General features: G+C 39.3%; 1 protein-coding gene across 11 annotated transcripts in view; it reads right to left on the reverse strand.

Moving 5' to 3' along the window:
* The window catches only part of LOC125106256 (maestro heat-like repeat-containing protein family member 1), an 82,725-nt gene extending 73,055 nt beyond the window's left edge, over nt 1-9,670 (reverse strand). For 10 of the 11 annotated variants that reach the window (XM_047740073.1, XM_047740069.1, XM_047740071.1 and 7 more), the window contains exons 1-4: nt 9,643-9,670; nt 9,347-9,475; nt 8,148-8,250; nt 10-122 (exon numbers count right to left, since the gene is read on the reverse strand). In XM_047740073.1, the coding sequence (XP_047596029.1) occupies nt 10-120 (111 nt within the window). In that variant the 5' untranslated portion in view covers nt 121-122; nt 8,148-8,250; nt 9,347-9,475; nt 9,643-9,670. The remainder of the gene's footprint in view (nt 1-9; nt 123-8,147; nt 8,251-9,346; nt 9,476-9,642) is intronic. The other variant, XM_047740067.1, reaches the window with a different exon arrangement.
* Between the last annotated feature and the right edge of the window lie 6,924 nt (nt 9,671-16,594).

Consider the following 16,594-nt stretch of genomic DNA (forward strand, 5'->3'; position numbering starts at 1 on the left):
TGTCCTCACCTGATCAGCAGATTGGAGTACCTCCACAATGTCCTCAATGTTCTTTCCTGAGGTATCCCATTCCTGGTTCCTCTCAGTGATCTCTGAGGAATGTATCATAGCTATAAACATCTCTGTAAGAAGTAAAGAGCGTGAACTGGGGGAGTTGTTTCTCTCTTGCTACAGGTGGGTATTTCATCAGAGGGGGATACCATGCTACAAACAAAAACATACAAGGCGCACTGGGTGGCTCAGTGAGTTAAGCCTCTGCCTTCAGCTCAGGTCATGATCTCAGGGTCCTGGGATGGAGCCCTGAATCGGGCTCTCTGCTCAGTGGGGGGCCTGCTTCCCCCCCTCACTCTCTGCCTGCCCTCTGCCTACTTGTGATCTCTGTCAAATAAATAAATAAAATCTTTAAAAAAAACATACAAAGGGGCGCCTGGGTGGCTCAGTGGGTTAAGCCGCTGCCTTCGGCTCAGGTCATGATCTCAGGGTCCTGGGATCGAGTCCCGCATCGGGCTCTCTGCTCAGCAAGAAGCCTGCTTCCCCCTCTCTCTCTGCCTGCCTCTCTGTCTACTTGTGATCTCTCTCTGTCAAATAAATAAATAAAATCTTTGAAAAAAAAAAAACATACAAAGAATATTAAGAATCAGAAGACACAAGTTTGGGTTCTGACTCAGAGTCTGCCCCCCACTAGCAATAGATCTTTAGGCAAATTACCTAACTCCCAGAGACTCTATTTCTTCATATGTAAAATAAGCACATGAGAGGGGCACCTGGATGGCTCAGGTCATGATCTCAGGGTCCTGGGATTGAGCCCTGAGGCAGGCTCCATGCTCAGTGGGGAGTCTGCTTCAGGATTATCTTCCCCTGCCCCTCTCCCCACTTGCTCGGCACTCTCCATCTCCAAAATAAATAAATAAATCTTTTAAAAAAAATTATATAAGGGGCACTGGGTGGCTCAGTCCTTAAGCCTCTGCCTTCGGCTTAGGTCATGATCTTAGTGTCCTGGGATGGAGCCTCGCATCGGGCTCTCTGCTTAGTAGGGAGCCTGCTTCTCCCTCTCCCACTCCCCCTGCTTGTGTTCACTCTCTCGCTGTGTCTCTCTCTGTCAAATAAATAAATAAAATCTTTTTTTTTTAATTAAGAAAGAAAGAAAGAATTTACATGAGAGTCAAAAAAGACGAGATGTGTGCTCTTAGGTACCAACTTTCAGGATTTCCGTCTGCTCTTTGGATCACATCTTTCCCCTTGAGATCATAAACTGCCTTCTGTAGGTGCAACTTGGATAGAGACCTGGGGTAGAGGAGTGCTTGTCCATAAGACTATGAAAAATTACTATAAACTACAAACTTGTACTCTAGTGACATATAGCCATAGTCTTGGTTAATAGTGATAGAAAAAAAAAAAAAAAACACCCAGAAAACTGATTTAGTCTGAGTTCAGTCTATCTACTATCAACAAGGATGGATGACTGATCGATTGACTGATGGATTTAAAGGTTTGGGTTTGGGGCGCCTGGGTGGCTCAGTGGGTTGGGCCTCTGCCTTTGGCTCAGGTCATGATCTCAGGGTCCTGGGATCGAGCCCCGCATCGGGCTCTCTGCTCGGCAGGGAGCCTGCTTCCCCCTGTCTCTCTGCCTGCCTCTCTGCCTGCTTGTGATCTCTGTCTGTCAAATAAATAAATAAAATCTTTAAAAATAAAAAAAGTTTAAAAAAATTTTAAAAAATATAAAAGTTCAGATTTGTCTTTACTACAGATACTATTTAACATGCTTTACTTACTTCACTCATTTGTAAAATGGTCATCGTTATGGTAGTGATAGCAGGAGTAGCAGTTGTACGAATATCCAACTCATAGAGTTGTTAGGCGCATTATATGAAATAATATATGTGGAATAGTGCCTGACATATAGTAATAACTCAGTAAATATTGACTATTATTATTCTCAATTAGAAACTGTTGGGATTGTACCCTAATCCACAGCATCTCCATATCTCTATAGGAGAAAAGCTTTTTGTTGTCATTTTAAGACCAGGTCCTGGACATTAGATCAGGGTTAGGGGTAGCAAATGAGACAACCAAAAAAGCTACGAGAAAGGAAGTGTATTTAACAGAAGGGGAGAGAGAGGGAAAGGAAGAGAAATAGAGATGTTACATAAAATGAACAAGCCCTGGGGCGCCTGGGTGGCTCAGTGGTTAAAGCCTCTGCCTTAGGTTCAGGTCATGATCCCAGAGTCCTGGGATTGAGCCCCGCATCGGGCTCTCTACTCAGCAGGGAGCCTGCTTCCTCCTTTCTCTCTCTCTGCCTGCCTCTCTGCCTACTTGTGATCTCTGTCTGTCAAATAAATAAATAAAATCTAAAAAAAAAAAAAAAAAAGAGCAAGCCCAAATTCCTAAAGACATGTAGAAATCTAATGCTAGGAAAGACAACACAGCAAAACCAACAATTGGAACAGGAAATTAGTTCAGAGGAAATTAATTTTGTAAAACAGCCTCTCCAAGACTTCAATAAAATATAGTAATGATAATAATTGTTGCCATCTTCTTCCTCCTCCTCATCATCAAACAAATATGCTTAGGATGCTAAAAAATGGAGAATAAAGGGGATCCCTGGGGGTGCAGTTGGTTGAGGGTCAGATCCTTGGTTTTGGCTCAAGTCATGATCTCAGAGTCGTGAGACTGAGCCCCGCATCAGGCTCCATGCTCAATGGAGTCTACTGGAGATTCTCTGCCCCTTTCCCTCTGTCTCTTCGGCTGACCCGCTCAAATAAATAAATAAACCTGAAACTGAAGAGTTTCAGAAGAGTTATTCAAGTAACTTTTAAACATAATATTCTAAGTGTGTGCCTATAATGGGATATCTCCTAAGGATAAAAAGACCTGCAAAGAAGTCTTGAAATTTATCTAATGAGTTTGTTATTGGGAGTGTTATTGGGGAGGTAGTAATGAAACCATTGCGTATGTTGTAGTAAATATACTGTTTTTCAGGAAACAGGATTGTTACCATGGAAGAAGGGAGATGCAAATATGGAATGGGAGCCCATGATGTTTAAATTTTAATTAATTTTAAATAAATTATTAAGACTTCGTGATTTAAAGTATTTCTGTCCGTTGAAGATGTATAAAATACCAATGAGCACACCTGCTACATACCATTTATACTCCACTCTTTTTTTTTAAGATTTTATTTATTTATTTGAGAGAAAGAGAGTGTGCAAGCACAAATGCGGGGATGGGCATTTTTTTTTTTAATGTTGAAATCATACTTATATTATTTTACACTACTTTCCCTCATTACATCTGGGTCTTTGGCTCTCCATGCCTTATTTGTCCATGAAATGGAAGCTTTTACTTCCTTAAGAATGTCTTGTTTGTCCTGGTAATGTGATTATCTCTGAAACTCTTCTCAGGCTATGTAATATCTATGCCACTTCTTTGCAGATGCTTGGGAAGTGGTGGTGGATCTAAAAACATTCAGTTAAGAATCAAGAAAAACATAAGGCTTCAGCCATGCAAGTTCTCTGACTCTTCTCCACATTTCTGTTACCATCAGAAAGTTAATTAGATGATTCTTTAATGCCCTACAGATACAGTTTATTGCTAAACGTTTAATTCTACCATTGCAATTTAAGTCTAAAAAAGTTACTTTTAAGCTGGAGGGCTCTGGGGGGAAGGGGATGGTGGCATCAAGATTGCCTTGATTCGAAACTGAGATTAGCCATTCTCTAGTTATGCATCCTGGTGAGTTTCATCATTGCCGGATGCAATATGGGGCTGGATCTCATAACCCTGAGATCATGACCTGAGCCAGTACAAAGAGTTGGATGCTCATCCGACTGAGCCACACAGGCATCCCTATAACCCACTCTTTTAAAAAAGAAAAAAAAAAAAAAAGCCTTCTTGAAGAAATGGCAGATTTCTGGTCATAAATGGTTGGAAGTAGAAAGAGTATAAGATAGGTCCCTATACTTTTGTGCCAAAAACAGACATGTGCTCAAAAACCCAATGGGTATACATTAAAAAGGCAGAAGACCCAGATGAAAGGGGTCTCCCATTGGTCAAATGAGCAACATTTTGAACATCAAAAAGAATGACAATAATAATTTAAAATCCATTGAATAAAAAATAAAGAAGAAAAAGAAAGAAACCCATGGGCCCAAACTGGAACTTAAAAATGGTAGTGGTACACCTGGGTGGCTCATTCAGTTAAGCGTCTGCCTTCAGCTCAGGTCATGATCCCAGGGTCCTGGGATGGAGCTCCATGTCAGGCTCCTGCTTGGCGGGAAGCCTGCTGCTCCCTCCCCCACTGCCTCTCTCCCTGGCTTATACTCACTCTCTCTCAAATAAATAAAAAAACATCTTTTTAAAAAATAATAAAGGTAAATTAATAAATGCTTGGTAGTTACAGTGGGGGAGGAGGGATTCCACTTTAAAAGATGCCAGCTAATAATAGAGAAGGAATGACAGAATTGCAACTATACATGAAATAACTGTTGCAGGCAAGAAGCACCAATGATATTGACATGGCCTGAAGCATCACCACGCGTATTATGCATTAAGTTACAATAGGAGAAAAGCTCTTTTACAACAGAGAGATCTGATGAATACCCCCTTCACCAAGCTATCAAGCGTAAAATCACCAATAACAGAACTGACCGATATTATGTTTCCTGATGATGCAATGGAAGACATGCTTCCCCATGCAGTATTTTTGCCCACTACGTTTAATTTAAATCTAAAATGAGGAAGCGATCAGTCAAATCCAGATTATAGGACAGTCGACATGACCACTAAAGACGAAAATGGTGGGTGGGCTATCTTAGATGAAAGGAGAACGCAATGGATTATCTTTGATTGGATCTTAGGTGGGCTGAAGAATAGCTAAAAAGGAAATTTTAGCTAGAAAGAAAATTTCGAGGACACTTGAGGAAATTTGACCACAGGCTATGTGATAATGATAATATTGTATCAATATTAAGTTCCTTGAGTATAATAAGGTTATAAGAATTCTCCTGGAATACTTAAAGTCCATAATATAAGTGTGAACTTACTCTGGAATGATTCAGATCTGTGTACATGTGTCTGTATATGGATTGAGAGAGACAGAGTATGAGATGAGCACAAACATGGCAAAATATTTAGCAAATTGGAGAATGTAGGTTGAAGAATAATGGGTGCTCATTGCACTATTCTTTTAACTATTCTATAGGTCTGGTATTTTTTCAAAATAAAATGTTAGGAGAGAAATCAAGATTCACCAGTTATCAAAAGACACCATTAGGTGAGTAAAAAATGGCAAAGCTCAGAGTGCAAAAAGATATATATCACCCATAAAATCCACAAAGTATCCATATCCAAAATATATAATAATTCCCTGCAAATCAAAGAAAAACACAAAGAAAAATGGGTAAGAGACTTAAAAGGAATTTATAAAAGAGTATATCCAAATGGCTCATAAACACATTTAAAGGTTTGCCTCAATCTAACTAGGAATTAGGGAAGTAAAAATTAAAACCACAGAAGTATATTGCAACACACCCACCAGAATGGCTTAAACTTAAAAGGTTTACAATAACTAGTGTGGGAAATGATGTGGAACAGTGGGGATTTTCATATACTAATGGAATATAAAAGAATACAGCTGCTTTGGGAAACAACTTGGTATTATCTACCAGAAGCTTAAGATATGCTTACTCTGTGATCCTTTCCCAGGTAAACACCTAACGGAATGCATGCTTACTTATGATAATAGACATGTGCATGAATGGTCACAGTGCCATTATTCATAACAGCCCCAAACTGCAACTCCTATGTCCAATATCACCATAATGGAGAAATTGTTATTATTTATACAATAGTCATATTGTGGAATACTATATAGCAATGAAAATGAACAAACTATAATGTCCTGCAACAATAGGGATAAATCTAACAAATATGAAATAAGTGAAAGATGCCAGAGACAGAATAATAGATATTTCATGATTATATTTATTTTTTAAAAAACCTCAAAAATAAGCAAATATGAACTACTGTGTTCGGGGATTCAAACTTAGGTAGTAAAAGTTTAAAGAAAAGCAAGAATATTATTTTCATTTAAAAAATGTTTTTTGGGGGACACCTGGGAGGCTCAGTGGGTTAAAGCCTCTGCCTTCAGCTCAGGTCATGATCTCAGGGTCCTGGGATCGAGCCCCACATCGGGCTCTCTGCTCAGCGGGGAGCCTGCTTCCCCCCTCACCCCTGCCCGCCTCTGCCTGCCTCTCTGCCTACTTGTGATCTCTGTCTGTCAAATAAATAAATAAATAAATAAATAAATAAATAAATCTATAAAAAAATAAAAAATAAAAATGAAAAATGGTTTTTGTACCTATATGTGGAATCTAAAAAACAAAATAAATGAACAAATAGAAACATACTCATAAATACAGAGAGCAAACCAGTGGTTGCTAGAGGAGAGGGGTGTAGGGGACGGATAGGTGAAGTAGGTGAAGGGGATTGAGAGGTACAAACTTCCAGTTTTAAAATAAACAAGTCACAGAAATGAAAAGACAGCATAAAGAATATAGTCAATAATATTGTAATAATGCTGTATGGTGACAGATGGTAACTACACTTACTGGAGTGAGCATTGTATAATGTATAAAATTGTCAAATCACTCTGTTCTGCACCTGAAACTAATATAACGTTGTATGTCAACTATAATTCAATAGTAAATTTTTTAAAAATCAATGGTTATCTTGAGAGGGAGTAATGACTAGGAAGGATCACAACAAGGACAGCTGGATGGTGGTGACACAAATATTTGCTTTGTGGTACATCATTGAGGTCTACATACTTGTTGATGCACTTCTCTGTGTGTGTTTAACAAAACAGATTTTTTTTAAGTTAAAAAATAGGAACTATAAGACAAATACAGGATTTTACGTAAAAGAAACAAGAAATACTATTTTTAGGGCACCTGGGTAGCTCAGTTGTTAAGTGTCTGCCTTCAGCTCAGGTCATGATCCCAGGATCCTGGGATCAAGCCCTGCTTTGGGCTCTGGCTCAGTGGGAAGCCTGGTTCTCCCTCTCCCACTCCCCCTGCTTATGTTCCCTCTCTCACGGTGTCTTTCTCTGTCAAATATACAAATAAAAAATCTTGAAAATAGAAGAAGCTATATTTTTAAAAGATAATACAGAAAAAAAACATAGAAATTGAACAACTCAATAGATAGGTTTCAGAGTAGACTAGATGCTGCTGAAGAATGAATCAGTGAAATGGAGGACACACTGGCAAAAGTGACCCAGAACTAGCACAGACACATGGAGAAGAAAATAAAAGAGAGACATTTAGAGACATGGATGAAAACCTCCAATATATGCTTAATGGGAATGCCAAAGGAATGTAGTGAATGGGCAAAAGGTCATAGTTGAAGTGACAGTGGCTGCAGATCTTTCAGAATTAAAGCAAACATGAATGCTCAGATTGGAAAAGCACACCAAGTCTTTCACAGGATAAAGCAAATCAATCCATTTCTAGATACACTGGAATAAAATAAAAGACCAAAGAAAACAAGAGAACTCTAAATCACTCAGAGAAAAAAAGATTACCTGCAAGAAAAAGACCACCAGACCAACAGCAGACTTCCCATCAGCGACAGTAGAGAAGACAACGCAGTAATAGCTTCCAAGTTTTGAAGGAAAGTAACTATCCGTCTAGAATTTTATACCCCGCTCCATCATTCAAGAGTAAGAGTTGGGGCGCCTGGGTGGCTCAGTGGGTTAAGCCTCTGTCTTCGGCTCAGGTCATGATTTCAGGATCCTGGGATGGAGCCCCACATCGGGCTCTCTGCTCAGCAGGGAGCCTGCTTCCCGCCCCCCCCTCTCTGCCTGCCTCTCTGCCTACTTGTGATCTCTCCCTATGTGTCAAATAAATAAAATCTTTTTTTAAAAAAAGAGTGAGAGCAAAATGAAGACATTCCAGATAAGCTAAGAAATTTATTATTTATAAGCCCCCACTGAAATAAATACTAATAATCTTCCTTCTTTCAGCAAGAAATGACATAAGCCCGGAAAGGAGGAGAAGAATGCAAGAAATGTATTCATCATGTACTCAGAATTAGTAAAACACTTGGTATCCTGAGTATTTTCCTTTGGCTCTCCAGATGCTCCCTACCTCCTTCTTCATTCTGTTAAATGTTTTGGAGGCCATATCCAATAAACCCCCTTGTCCTATGGCTCGCAGTTGGGTTTTGCCAATGGGGAGCCCCGATAGGAAGCTGCAGAAAGAAAGGATGGTCAGGTCACAGTATACATTCTCCTGGTTCCTCCTGGCCGTGTGATTCTTGGTTGGGTGCATACCTTGAGGTCACTGCTTCTCTCAAGATAGCCCTGTATGCACAATGCTCCTTTCAGCTTTTCACGACTTCTCCCTCCCCAGATCCCTTCAGGCCTAGGAGTGACTCAACTCTGGCTGTTACTGGCTCCAGCATATTTACTATCTCTTGTGGGTTTCTTAATCTCTACTCACACATACTCATCCAAAATAGTTGCTTTGAATCTGTTAAACTCTCCTCAAACATTCCTTTTTTTTTTTTTTTAAAGATTTTATTTATTTATTTGACAGAAAGATCACAAGCAGGCAGAGAGGCAGGCAGAGAGAGAGGAGGAAGCAGGCTCCCTGCTGAGCAGAGAGCCCGATTCGGGGCTCGATCCCAGGACTCTGAGATCATGACCTGAGCCGAAGGCAGCGGCTTAACCCACTGAGCCACCCAGGCGCCCCTCCTCAAACATTCCTAATTTGAATGTGTAATTTGTTTTCTGGTAGGAGCCTGGGAAGGTGGTAAGTTTAAGGGAGTATTGCCTGTGAAATATAATAATCACCACTACATCGAGGGAGTTAAAACCCTGATGGAATGAGACCGCTAGACAGCACAAAAGATGAGCAGGCTGAGGTTGGAGGGCAGGGATGGAGTTTGATATCGTTATTTTCCTTAGAAGGAATATAGAGAATCAGTGCACTTTAAACTTTAGTTTTTAGAAAAATAAAGAGGAAAAATGCTTATTATTTTTAGAGTAAAAAAATCTCTCCAGATGTTGAGTTACAGAACCTTATTTCAATATTTTAGACTTTTTCATTTCTTATACTACTTAAATTCAATACATCCAACATTGAATATACTATGTTCTCTCCTTCCCTCAATTAATCCCTGTCTCGGGGCAGTTCTTGAATCTTGGTCGTCTTTGACTTCTCTCCCACACCACCCACAGCCCTGCCAGGACAGAGGATTTTACTTATTCAATGTCCCTTGAAACCAACCCTTTGCTACCCGTATACAGCCACTGTTCGACTTCATTTCTCATGTTCAGACTCACCTCCTTTTTAGGCCTGACCCTGCTCCAGTCCCTGTTTCTGTCCTCCTCACCCACACCAGACAGACGACAGCACTACAGGGAAGCAGTTAAGATGACACAGAGGTAACGTCTCCTGGGAACACGACCCAACTGTTGAGAAATAATCACATCTTAGCAACCAAACTGAGAATGCTTACATTAGAACTAACCCACCAGCTCCTTAATTCTAAAGAACCTAAGGTGGAATAGAGCTTCCCCTCCCCCAAAGACAACTCCTGGAGAGAAATGGCCTTATTACAACTTCTTCTTTAAAATACCTGCTGCAGGGGCACCTGGGTGGCTCAGTGGGTTAAGCCTCTGTGTTTGGCTCAGGTCATGATCCCAGAGTCCTAGGATCGAGTCCCGCATTGAGCTCTCTGCTCAGCAGGGAGCCTGCTTCACTCTCTCTCTCTGCCTGCTTCTCTGCCTACTTGTGATCTCTGTCTGTCAAATAAATAGAATCTTTAAAAAATAAAAATAAAATACCTGCTGTAGAGTAGCTATTCAACAAATGTGTTGAGAAAATAAATGAGTGAATGAGTTATATTTTTTAAACTTGTTATGTTGATGGAAAGGTGCGCACAGGGTTTATATGTAAATATATTTACCATGGCATTATTTATAAGTAAAAATTCAAAATTCTCTTGATACTCAACAATACACAGATACTTAAACATTACAGTTCATACACATGTGCAATTGTTAAAATTAATTTTGTAAAATAATATTTAATGACATGACAAAATGTTCATATAGATTAAGTTAAAAAAAGACAAGTTATAAAGTGTATAATATTGTTTTATATATATCCAACTATATATTATATATATACATATAACCAGACTATTCACACATATCTATATACACACACACACACATACACACACACACAAATGCACAGAAAAAACTGGAAGAACACACATCAAAGTGGTAACATATCCAGATGGTAGATTTATAAGGAATTTTTACTTTCTTTTAAGAACTTCTCTATAAGTTCCATGCAGTTTAAAATAAACATATGTTACTTTTGTCATCCAAAAAATGTTACTTTTAAGTATGTTCTTTTAAAAATGTAAACTGATGATTCAGAAAATGGTTTATTAAAAGCAAGGAGGTTTATAGAAAAAAGCCTAATTCAAGTGACATCAGCAAATTTTTTTTAGCATTGTCTATATGATGGGTGTTGTGAGGGTATTCAAGATAAAGCTAACATGATTGCTGACCTCAAAGAACTTAGAGTGAGAGTAAAGAACATATGACAGTTATAAGATAGGAAAATACACACAAAATTATAGACATGTACAATGTACTAAAAAACAGAGATAAGAGTATATAATTAGGTCTGTAAGAGTTAGAGAAGGTTTCCGAGAGAATGGGCTGGCGAGTGTGGCTTTTCAGGATGAAAAAGGGTAGAGGGCATGATGTGGAGGGAGAAGGAACCTCTCAAACAAAGAAATAGGATATACAAAAAGCACTCAGCCATGAGGCAAGGCATGAGACATCATGTCAAGGGACGTACACACAGAACCAGTCAAATAATGTAGTGATTTCAAATGACGGAAGTGTCATGTAGCTGCTAAAATTAAGATCTTTAAGTGCACTTGTGAGTTCAATATTTGGTAGAAGTGTACAAAATGCAAGGGAGGAAGAGAGGCCTTGTCGCCATGCTGTGGCAACAGGGAGTCCTTGAAAGGCTTGCATATCAGAGGGTCTGGGATCTGTGATTTAGAAGAACCACTCTGTTTGTAATGCGGAAGATGGGCCCAATGAGGACAAGACTGCAACAGGGGGGAGAAATGGTAGTCACCTGACCTGAGGTAGTAGTACAGGAGATGAACAGACAAGAACAGATCACAAAGATACTCTGGAAGTTAAAATAGGCAGAACTTGGCAATGGATTAGAAGAGGTGAGAGAAGACGCCAAGGAAAAGCAGGCACGTGGGATCTCTCCCAGGTTCAGAACTGAATACGGTAAGTGGAAGAAACATTCGATATTGAAAATACAGAAGGAGGAACCCATGTGAGAGGACAGGGGATAATGGGAAGTTTTAAGAACATGATGGGTTTGAGATTTCTCTAGATATCCAAGGGTAAGACTTGGAAGCATTAGGATATACTAGAGTTTAAGGGGAACTGGAGATGTAGCTTTTGTAGCTCAGAGGTGATGGTCAAAGCCATTCTTTTGCCTCAGGAGAGAAGAACAAGTGCAATTGGCCAAGAATCCTGAAGAAGATAAACATTTAACAAAGTGAGCAGAAGAAGGTGAGAATATAGAGGAGGAGACCGAGTGAAAATAATGAAGTGGAAGGGTATGCTATAGAGCTAGCACAGTGATTGAGAGCTTGGTCTTTGGACGATCTCACTGATGTGTAGAATTTAAGAAACAAGGCAGAGGATCATAGGGGAAGGGAGGGAAAAAGCTAAACAAGACAAAACCAGAGAGGGAGACAAACCATAAGAGACTCTTAATCTTAGGAAACAAACTGAGGGTTGCTGGAGGGGCGGGGGTGAGGAGATGGGGTGGCTGGGTGATGGACATGGGGAGAGTCCATGTTGTGGGGAGCACTGGGTGTTGTGCAAGACCGATGAATCACAGACCTATACCCCTGAAACAAATAATATATATGCTACAAATGTAACAAATACAAATAATTCATGTGTGTTAATTAAAAAAAGAAAAGAAAATATGTACCAGGAATATAAAAATATTAGCACTCTACCTCTGAAACACTGATGGTATTAAAAAGAAAAAAAAAGAGATTGGTCTTTGGGCCCCTGGCTGGCTCCGTTGGTAGAGCTTATGACTCCTGATCTTAGGGTTATGAGTTTGAGCCCTGTGTTGGGCACAGAGATTACTTAAAAAAAAAAAAAAAAAAAAAAAAAAGAGCTTGGTCTTCGGGGAGTCAGATCATCTGTAAATAGAGTGCTAGTTTCCTTATTCATGAAACTGGATACAGATAACATCTACCCATTCATGAAAAAAATCCTAAACAAACTAGCAATAGGAAGTTACTTCCTCAATATGATAAAAAGCATCTGTGAAACCTACAGCTAGAGTATTTAATAGTGAAATACCAAGAGTTTTCCCCCTAAGGTTGGGAAGAAGGCAAGGATATACATGCTCACCCCCTATTCAACAATGTACTGACTATTCTAGCCAGGATAAGTAGGCAACAAAGGTATAAAAAGCATCCAGATAGGAAAGGAAGAAATAAACTATTTTATCCACAAATGACATGATCTTGTATACAGAAAATCTGAAGAAATCCACTAAAAAAGATAAAAAGCTAGAATTAATAAAGGAGTTCAGGAAATTCACAAAATCAATATATAAAAATCAGCTGTACTTCTATACACTAGCAATGAATAATACAAAAATGAAATTAAGAAAATTATCATATTCACAATAAGATCAAAAAGTAAAATACTTAGGCATAAACTGAACAAAATGGGCGTAAGAGTTTTACAATGAAAACTATAAAACATAAAACATTAAAAGAAATTAAACAAGACTTAAACAAATAGAAAGACATCCCAGGTTCACGGATCCGAAGACTAAACATAATTAAGATGGACAGTCTCCCCTAATTGGTCTACAGATTCAACACAATCCCTATCAAATGCCCTTCTGCTTTTTTTGTGGAAATTGGAAAGTTAATTGTAAAAGTTATATGGAAATGCAAAGAATCCCAAAATAATTCTAAAAAAGAAAGGATGGAGGACTTATACTTCCTGATTTCAAAACTTACTACAAAGATAATCAAGACAGTGTAGCACTGTCATTAAGACAGAGGTACAGGTTGATGGAACATAATTGAAAGTTCACTAATAAACACATTTATAGTCAATGGATTTTCTAAAAAGTATCAAGAAAATCCGGTGGGAAAGAAATCGTCTTTTCAAAAAATGGTGTTCGGGCAATTTGGATAACCCAAAGGACAAAAAAATTAATTTGGGCCCCTACCTCAGACCATACACAAAAATTAGCTCAAACGGATCACTAACCTAAATGTTAGAACAAAAACTTAGGAGAAAATGTAAGCGTAAATTTTTGTGGTCTTACATTGGGCAAAAAGCAAAAGCACAAGGAAAAATCAAAATGGCAAATTTAAAACTTCAGCACTTCAAAAGACACAATCAAGATAATGAAAAGATAACCATAGAAGAGAAGAACATATTTACAAGTCATAGAGATATATGTGACTTACCTCCTGAAGAACTCTTACAATTTAGTAAAAAACACAAATAACTCAATTTAAAAATGGGCAAAGGAGGGGCGCCTGGGTGGCTCAGTGGGTTAAAGCCTCTGCCTTCGGCTCACGTCGTGATCTCAGGGTCCTGGGATCGAGCCCTGCATCAGGTTTTTTGCTTGGCAGGGAGCTTGCTTCTCTCTCTGCCTGCCTCTCTGCCTACTTGTGATCTCTGTTTGTCAAATAAATAAATAAAATCTTTTAAAAAATGGGCAAAGGATCTGAACACACATTTCTCCAAAGAAGAAATATTAATGACCAATAAGCACATAAAAAGGTATTCAACATCATTCGTCACTAGAAAATGTAAATCAAAACCACAATGAGCTACTACTTCATATCCCCTAGAATAACTATAGTCAATAAGACAATTAACAAGTGTTGGTGACGATGTGGAAAAATCCTCATACATTGCTGGTGGAAATGTAAAATGGTGCGACCACTTTTTTGGAAAATAATATGACAGTTTCTTAAAATGTTAAATATAGAATTACCATAAACTCAGAAATTTTACTTTGGTTATCTGCCAAGGGGAAATGAAAACATAGGTCTTCACAAAGATTTATAAATAAATGTTCATAAAAGCACTATCCACAAGAGCTAAAAGGTGATAATAATTCAAATGCCCATCACCTGATGAATGGATAAACAAAGTGTGGTATTTCTATGCAATGGAAGAGAATCGAACAATACAAAAGAAGGAAGTACTAAGACATGCTGTCATAAGCTCTATGAAAGAAGTAAAACACAAGGAACACACACTGCATGATTCCATTTTTAACAAATGTCCAAGATAGGCAGATATATAGAGACAGAAAGTAGATTAGTGGCTGCCTAGGGTTGGGGGTGAGAATGAGGAGGGACTCTAGTAAGCATGAAGTTCTTTTGGGGTGATAGAAATGTTCTAAAATTAGATTTTGGTGGTGGTTGCAAAATTCTGTAAATATGCTAAAAATCATTGAATTGCACACTTCAAATTGGTGAATTTTATGGTATTTAAATAGTACTTTGATAAAGCTATTAATTTTTTAAAGTATTCTTTTAAGATTTTATTTATTTGTTTGCGAGAGAGATAGGGTGAGCATGAATGGGGGGAGGGGCAGAAGGAGAAGCACAAGCAGACTCCTCGCTGAGCAGGGAGACCAATCCAGGGTACCCTTCCAGAACCCTGATATCATGACCTGAGCCGAAGTCAGATGCTTAACTGACTGAGCCACCCAGGTGCCTCAATTTTTAATTTAAAAAGAAATATGTTTATCACTGGCACCAAGATTGTGGCCTCCAGATACCCTTTCCCACTAAAAGGAATGAGGACTTCTTTTTTTTTTTTTATATAAAGATTTTACTTATTTATTTGACAGACAGAGATCACAAGTAGGCAGAGAGGCAGGCAGAGAGAGAGGAGGAAGCAGGCTCCCTGCTGAACAGAGAGCCCGATGCGGGGCTCAATCCCAGGACCCTGGGATCATGACCTGAGCCAAAGGCAGAGGCTTTAACCTACTGAGCCACTCAAGCGCCCCCCCCCATAATGATTCTTAAAGGGGAAAAAAAGTGGTCATATTTGAAAAAATTTATATTATTTTGAAAAATGGTAAATAAACAGAACAAATCAAGCAATTATCCAGACTTTTCTATATAAATTGTACCACTGGGTAACAAAAGCAGTTTACTAAGTGGCAGTATCTCTTTACAGAAGTACGCCAGCTAATGAAAGAAGCAGCAATGATATAATAATACCATGATTTTTGAATTCATAGTTGATCAATGGGTGCTAATATCCCCCCGCCAAAAAAACCCAAAAAACCTCTAATCTGAATCTGATCAAACCTCCAGAACGAACTAGTAATTTACAGTAAATACAAAGAACAGAGGAACATGTTAAACAATTCATGAGGCTATAGTTAGCAAAACCCAAAATGTGGGAAAACAGCCTTGTTCCTTCAATAAATAAATCTCAAGAGAGAAAAAAAAGATGAAAGTGGTGGGAGTAGATGTGAAACAAGATTGGCTTTGAGTTATAAATAGTGCATTTGGATATGGGTACAGGAAGGCTCATTGTGCTATTTTCTTGACCTCTGCATATGATTAACATTTTTTGCAACAGAAACTAAGCTCTCCCAGGCACCCTCTATTATATTCCATTTCCCCTTCTTCATAGCACTTCCTACTCTCTGAAATTATCTTATTTGTTTATTGTCTGTTTCCTCCCCCCAAACAGGTAAGCTCCGTGAGATGGGGAAACTTGCTCATCTCGCTCATTTCTGTATTTCTGGCCTAGATTAGGTTCCCAGTCCCCACAAAATTAAACAAAATGAACAAGTGAATGACTTGCCCTCTTTGCTCTGGGCTTCCTTCCCCAAACTATCCTTCTGCCTCTGCCTCTTCCAACTTCTCCCCGAGGCCTTCAGAAAAGCCTCTGCCCTGCAAAAACTTCCCTCCATCCTCAACTCTTCACTGACTGTCCTTTTCATCTCATTTCCTCCGTGGAAACGCGACACCATGGTTTCTCCTGTGTACTCTGCCGTGCAGCCTGCTGTTTCCTCCTGTGCTGCGTGACTCAGGGTCAGGCCCCACGCAGCCCTGTTGAAACACTTTCTCCCCATGCCCGGCCCCACTGCCACCCACTCCCGCAGCAGGCAAGCCTCTACTCATCCAGCTGACCCTTAGTGTCATTGCTCTGGGAAATGTCCTTTGGTCATTTGGGTCCTCTGGCCCATACTGCTGCTGTCCAGGGTATACGTCCCACCCCACTGAACATCCTCCCCTATGAGAGCATTTTTGCCACTACATCGCAACTCTCAGCTTCAGTTACATGTCTCATCCTTCATCCCCATCCCGGCCCCGGCCATAAGCTCTGTGGGTGAAGGAACTTCTCACAGTGCCGGCACATAATGGGCTGTCCGTAGACATGTATTAAATGAAGGAAGTCAGGAGATCTTCCAACAGTGAGAGAGACTAAATGGAGACACCCAACAGGAAG

Source organism: Lutra lutra, chromosome 8 (genome assembly GCF_902655055.1).
Source record: "Lutra lutra chromosome 8, mLutLut1.2, whole genome shotgun sequence".
Lineage (NCBI taxonomy): Eukaryota > Metazoa > Chordata > Mammalia > Carnivora > Mustelidae > Lutra > Lutra lutra.